The sequence below is a fragment of the Fukomys damarensis genome, unplaced genomic scaffold (genome assembly GCF_012274545.1).
Source record: "Fukomys damarensis isolate Sample0158 unplaced genomic scaffold, DMR_v1.0_HiC HiC_scaffold_7, whole genome shotgun sequence".
NCBI classification, from domain to species: domain Eukaryota; kingdom Metazoa; phylum Chordata; class Mammalia; order Rodentia; family Bathyergidae; genus Fukomys; species Fukomys damarensis.
Window position 1 is genome coordinate 7,852,145 of NW_022900919.1, and position 6,160 is coordinate 7,858,304.

At 37.9% G+C, this 6,160-nt stretch overlaps 1 protein-coding gene across 4 annotated transcripts in view; it reads left to right on the forward strand.

Annotated features, from left to right (window-relative positions):
• Positions 1-6,160, forward strand: part of Cers3 (ceramide synthase 3) — a 111,670-nt gene that overhangs the window by 52,508 nt on the left and 53,002 nt on the right. For all 4 annotated transcript variants that reach the window (XM_010611084.3, XM_010611086.3, XM_010611087.3 and 1 more), the window contains one exon: positions 2,844-2,962. In XM_010611084.3, the coding sequence (XP_010609386.1) occupies positions 2,844-2,962 (119 nt within the window). The remainder of the gene's footprint in view (positions 1-2,843; positions 2,963-6,160) is intronic.

Here is a 6,160-nt window from a genome sequence, read left to right on the forward strand (position 1 = left end):
AAGAGTTTAACGAGCAGGTAGTCCTCGTGGTTGAGACAAGACAGCAAAGACCCAGCAAGGGGCAACAAGTTAACCTGCAGCACTGAGTGGCTAAATCAAAAGCTGGAACCTGGCACACACTCCTAGAAGAGTCTTTCCCCTCTGCCCCAGTGAATTCTTTATCTGAAAATGGAAAGTTTAAAAATGCATTTCAAAGCCTAGAGCTGTGTTTGTACTCATTTTTCCAACTCAGCTGACAATAGTCTTAATTAACATAGACATACTTTGGATATTTATATTAAGAGAAAAAAATGTAACATCACCCCCAATATGTTAAAAGCTTCACTTATTAAACAAGAAGGTAAAGGAAAATAATTCAGAGCCTTAATTAATTGCTCTGAGATTCCAAAATTGACGAAGTATTTGTGTAGCAAATCAAGATAACAAGTAAAATGCAAGTTGCTTAAAAGTTTCTACAACTTAGGAAAACAGAATATAATATAGGTAGGCAAAGTTCATGACTTAATAGTAATTTCAGATGTAGGAACAAACCAATCTCACAATACCTAACATACATTAATTTGGCCAGTGTTATTCTCATAGTATTTATTTTGGTTTACAGCTGAGATAATAAGAAAAGTTCCTGGGTGGACTAAAAAAAGTTTTGTGACGATTCAAGAAATGAGTATGACCATTGCAAACATATTACAAATCTAATAGTCGAACAGTGCATTAATAATATATATTGATAACACCTTTATTCAAAAAATTAGTATGGGAACTCATGAATACTCTTCTACTGTTGTAAGTTCAATAATAAAAGCAAAAACATTTCATTGTACACAGTATCAGTTCTGTGCTAGTTAGCGCAGAAGGGCATAGTATGGTATTGATAAAGCCCAAAATACCACACACATTAACCTTCAGTGGGAGTTGTGTCCTGTGATTTTGCACAATTTTTTTGTGACTGGGTGTGTACCGCTGGGTGTATGTTACATGTGTACCAGTAACAACTTCAAGATACTTTCGGAGGGAGCTATGAGTCAGACCAAGAGCTCTGGCCAGAAGATCTACTATTCTGCCATTGATCAAATGTAGTAATGGTAGAAGTGACTGTCTAGCCCAGTGGTGCCAAACATATAGCATGCCAGATATTATCATTGAAAGCTCTAAAAGTTTTGCCATCCCTGGTCTAACCTTTTTCTTCAACCAGAGCATAATAAAAATCAATGTAAAATAAGTTCTGAAAGAGAGCTAAAGAAACTGTGGCATTTGAAGACTGACCTAAAGCCAATTCTTACAGCCAGTATGAGCATTCTAGTTGGTTAGATTGAGTCATCTATGAATTCAAACATTTTTAGAGCACATGTATCACCTAGAGCAATTTATTTTACAGGTGAGGCATGAGCATCAAAGAGGCTGGCATCTGTGAATAACTGCCAATTCAGAATCTCAAGAAACAGACCAAACTATGATAGGTGAACCCGTGGCCTATAAAAGAGCAGATTTTAGAGAGGACACTTTACAGTAAAACAATTATAGGAGCTTAGCCCTGCTTTTGTTTTTCTTTCTGTCCCTTTAAATTAAAAGTAATAAGTAGTTTCATAGGGATGTCAAAATGGCAATCAGTCTTCTGCCAATCTTCGGCATGGCTTCTAATGACTTTATGTACTGTTTTCTTATGCCCCTGGGTGACTCCATGAACCATATGAGAGAAGTTATCTGACTGGTCTAAAGGTGTCCAGCCATCAGGCCCATAGGCAAGCCTTGGCCATTGGCATGTTCATTCATAATGGTTTAACTTTACTTTGAGATACTTACCAATATTTTTTAAACCTCATGATTTCACATTAGAATCCTAGGGCTGCATTTTCTCTCTGGGAGTGTCAGACAGAGATTGGTCATAGCTGGCCCTTTGAGACAAGAGATATGATTTTCTGTTTGCTGCATCAGGATAGTTCCCACTGAGTCAGAGAGTCAGTTTTATGTGATGTTATGTTTTACATATTAGAATTAAGGTGATACTGAAATTTTTCTTATACTCACATTAGAAAATGAAAGATCAAGATATCAATGTAATTTTTTAAAAATTGCAGAGCATATTACTTTAAGGAGGTAATAGTGTTACCATAGGTTTAATGTACAAAACATGCCTGTGTCAACATTTCACTGTGAAACAGACCTGATCTGCTTGGTCATTTATCCTTTGTGTCTGGTCCTACTAGCCCTTCAAGGTTGAAACTTTTAGTTAATTCATCATCTATATTGTTTTCAACTTGAAGCCATAGTCCACAGCTCTTCCCCAAAGAAGAAGTAACATCCTTGTCATATTTTGCAATAATTATTTTAATTAAGTATTTCAGATTAGTTTGAAATAGGCTGTACATCTGATTTAATGTGAAAATGGATACCAGTACCTGTTTGAGATTTTCCTGATTTATCTTCTGGAGCTATTATAAATCATGTGAAATAACAGAAAGCACTCTAGTCTACATTCTTACCAGCATTTTGCTATTAATTTTAGGCCTTAGACAAGTCAGTGACATTCTTGGGATTTCAATTTCTCTGTGGGAGAAATTGAGTTGTAGTTGATTGACACTTTGAACTATTATACTCTTAAATAAATTTTAGTTGATTGAGGAAGCTTGCATATGCAGTTTGAACATGTGGGTTTCTATCAACTCATGGAGAACTGAAATTACTCAGTAACCCAGAGAGCTGGGTTACTAATATTCTCTTTATTGCTTGTTCCTTTTCTCATCCCCAGTGCACAAACTCTTGTAACTTTGTCTCACTATCTCTTGATTGCTGGCCCATCTGACTCTGCTCTTTATCACTTAACCATTTGTTTTATATTTTTTCAGACTGATATTTATGGACTGGCAAAGAAATGTAACTTAACAGAACGCCAAGTTGAAAGATGGTTTCGGAGGCGCCGGAATCAAGAGAAGCCTTGTAGGTTGAAGAAATTCCAGGAAGTTTGGTAAGAAGGACTGTCAAAGCTTTTTATAGTGCTACAGTTTCATTTGGAGCAGGGGGCTCATCTCTGATGGAAAACTGACATCAGAGTGCCGGAAGAGTTCAAAGCCAATTTATCATATCCTATAGGGTGTTCCAGGTTTGCTGCTCCTTAACATTCTGTGCTTCCATTCTCTTCTCTTTGAAACAGGCCAACTATTAATTCTTTTAAGGTGATCAGGAGATATTATGTACTTAGCCTGAAGACCAGAAAAGTCATAAGCATGTCTTAGCTGATGTTTGTCTTTTAGCCACTTTATTTAAGCTGTTTCGCTTTATCACTTGTCTGTAGTTGTTTTGATTATAAGAGCAGAGGTTGTCTGAGAACACATTCTAGAATCCACTCACATCAACTCAGAGTGCTAACTGGAGGATCTCTTTCTGTCTGATTTGACTCATGAGCCCTGGTCCTGCCTGAGGGCTGCACAGCTTGTGCATCTTGGATGTCAGTTGGCTTAGCCTGGGGGTCAGAATGGGCTGGGGCATCAATCATCTACTAGAGGAGCTACCTTGAATACAGTCTGGAGGCAGAGTGGGCGTGTGCATTGGGTTTATTTTGATTTTCACTTGAATTCCGCTTTTTTCCCCACTCCTTTATATAAGATCATAGCATCTTGGATCACTCCTTTGCTGATAGAAACTGACATCTTTACAAAACAGGTGGTTGAGGTCATTGCTTTTACTTTATTTCACTCCAGATAAATGGATATTAGTTGCACTGTGTCTGATGTCACACTCTACATACCAATGTAATCCTTCTTTCTGTCTGATTCTTAAGACCCTCATATCCCCTAGTGATTTCCACCAGGTATGTTTGTTATGATGGTGGAATGAATGGCTGTCTAAAGACTCAAATAATCAGATCCTGTGTTTAAACTTTAATGACTACTTTTGGTTTCCCTGTACCTTCCCAAGAACTGTAATCCAACTCTGATGCTGTGAGGCTGCCCTAGGTAAAGAGGGAAAGACCAGTTCTTCAGGTTGTCTCAAAACACACTCTTTTCTCATCACAGGCTTCCTTCCACTGCCATCTTACAGTGGCTCAACGTGTATGGCCTTGCTTATTTTCTCACCAGCTTCTCTCTAATGTTTAACTCTTGAAAGATTGGTTAATAGTATGTTGTTATTGATGCCAGCTTAGCACAAAGGTATCTAAACCATCAAAATGGGGCTGATCTCACATTATGTCCTCCTTTTTCCCTGTTCACATCAATTCATTCTTGCTGACAGTTGATTTTTAAAGTCCCCAGACAAGGAATAAGTCTCTTTCTCTGAGCTGAATGATATCCCAGTGAAGTTCTCTGGCAGATTCTTGTATGTTGTAGTACCTCAGAGATTATAAATAGACATTTAGTCATCCCAACAAGGAGAGACAGTCTAGGAAGATTTAAGAAATGAGAAACCACATAGTCATGTAGTTTAAGCAACTAGCTCTGAGTCACTTAGCTGTCTGAAGACCTGTTGCACCCAGATCTTTTAGCTCCTATTCTGATTCACTTTTAGTTCACCATACTGTGTGTCCCTGCCACCTACTGCCCGCTCTCAGCAAGCAGAGCATTGACTAGCATTGGTGATCAGGCTGTGTCCATGAGCCACTCACTGATCAATGGCCCATGTTCACAGTAGAGAAGGGGATTTCAAGTTGTCCTAACCAATCATTGTGGCAATGCAGAAGTTCATGTTGAATGTCTGTATGTATCACTATGCATGGAATTTGACTTTAAGGGGAAATAAGTATACAAGGCCTGGTCACTGGCCTGAAACCACTGATTGGTGAGTCCAATCTATCCCCCATTAAGCTGAAGCATCTGTTGTTATACTCCAGGTGCCTTGGATCAGCAGGGCATGATCATACTTAGATATGTAGCAGGATTTCACAGGAGATGGGTCAGCAGGACTGCAGACTTAGAGAAAGGCTTTTCAGAGGAGATGAGACATCAGCTGGACCTTGAAGAATGGTCAGGCTTCCATAGGAAAGGAAAGTAGGATTTGGGGTTGGCTTTTTGAAGTAAAGCAGGAAATTATGCAATATATTCACAAGTAAAATTTAAGCTTTGTTTTTTTCTTTAGCCATGTTACAAATTTCTTCTAATTGAGGTAAAGTTATTATGGCCTATATAAACAGACAGAAAATGCCAAGCTGTTTTATTGTATAGGGACTATGCTTTATTCTGTTCATCTGTGGGACATGTCTTAGAAATCGTAGCTCAGGGTACATAGTCACAGGCATTTTAGACACCATAGGAAACATTTTCTGACACCATCTTCTTGAGAATTACTCCAATGGGCAGAAAATCCTGCTGAAAAAATTCAAAATGTCCAGAATACTCATATGGCAGTTGCTGGGTTTCTTGAACTCAGTGTATGGTTTCTTGGTTACTTTCTTTAATGATGATCCCTATGCTGTGTTCATAATATTTAAGATTTCAGCCCATAGCAACTCCTTTAGTTAAAAAAAAATCATTCACTATTAGGTGGCCACATTTCTTTGTAAAATAAGCATTTCCATCTCGCAAGGGAGATATTTCACCCTCAAAGGGGGAGAGGATCAAGAGATAGAGGGTGAGAGAGGGAGGGAAGGGATAAAGAATGATAAAAAAAAAGGAATTGGGATGTGTTATGTACCTGTACCAAGGCTACATAAGGAATGTAAACATTATGTTCTACAAACAGGTTATGTACAAAGGGAAAAAAAAGGAAAGGGACCAAAAGATGGTTGGAGTAGGGAGGGAGGGAAGGAAGAGGTGATAAAAAAATTAATAAGATTAAGATGTGTTAAATGAATAAAGATTAAGATGTGTTATGTACATGTACCAACTCCACACAATGAATGTAAATGTATGTACTACACACATGTACTTTTAACTAAAAGTTTAAAAAAGCCATAGTCCACAAGAAAAAGAAGAAGAAAAAAAAAAAGTACTTCCTAGCAGGGTGTGTAGGCAGAACTTCCCAGTGCAAGAGGGAGGCTGTTTTTGCCTGCATCCTAAGTCCAGCCCTTGAATAATACCAACTGATGGATCCAATGGATAGATTTTAGGCTTTTGTGTATGATGAGCAAGAATTGAAAGTGTACAGTCAATGGCAAAAGAAAAAGTAGATGAATTTATTGAAGATAATGGGAAGATAATACCATTTTATATATATACATACTCTATATATA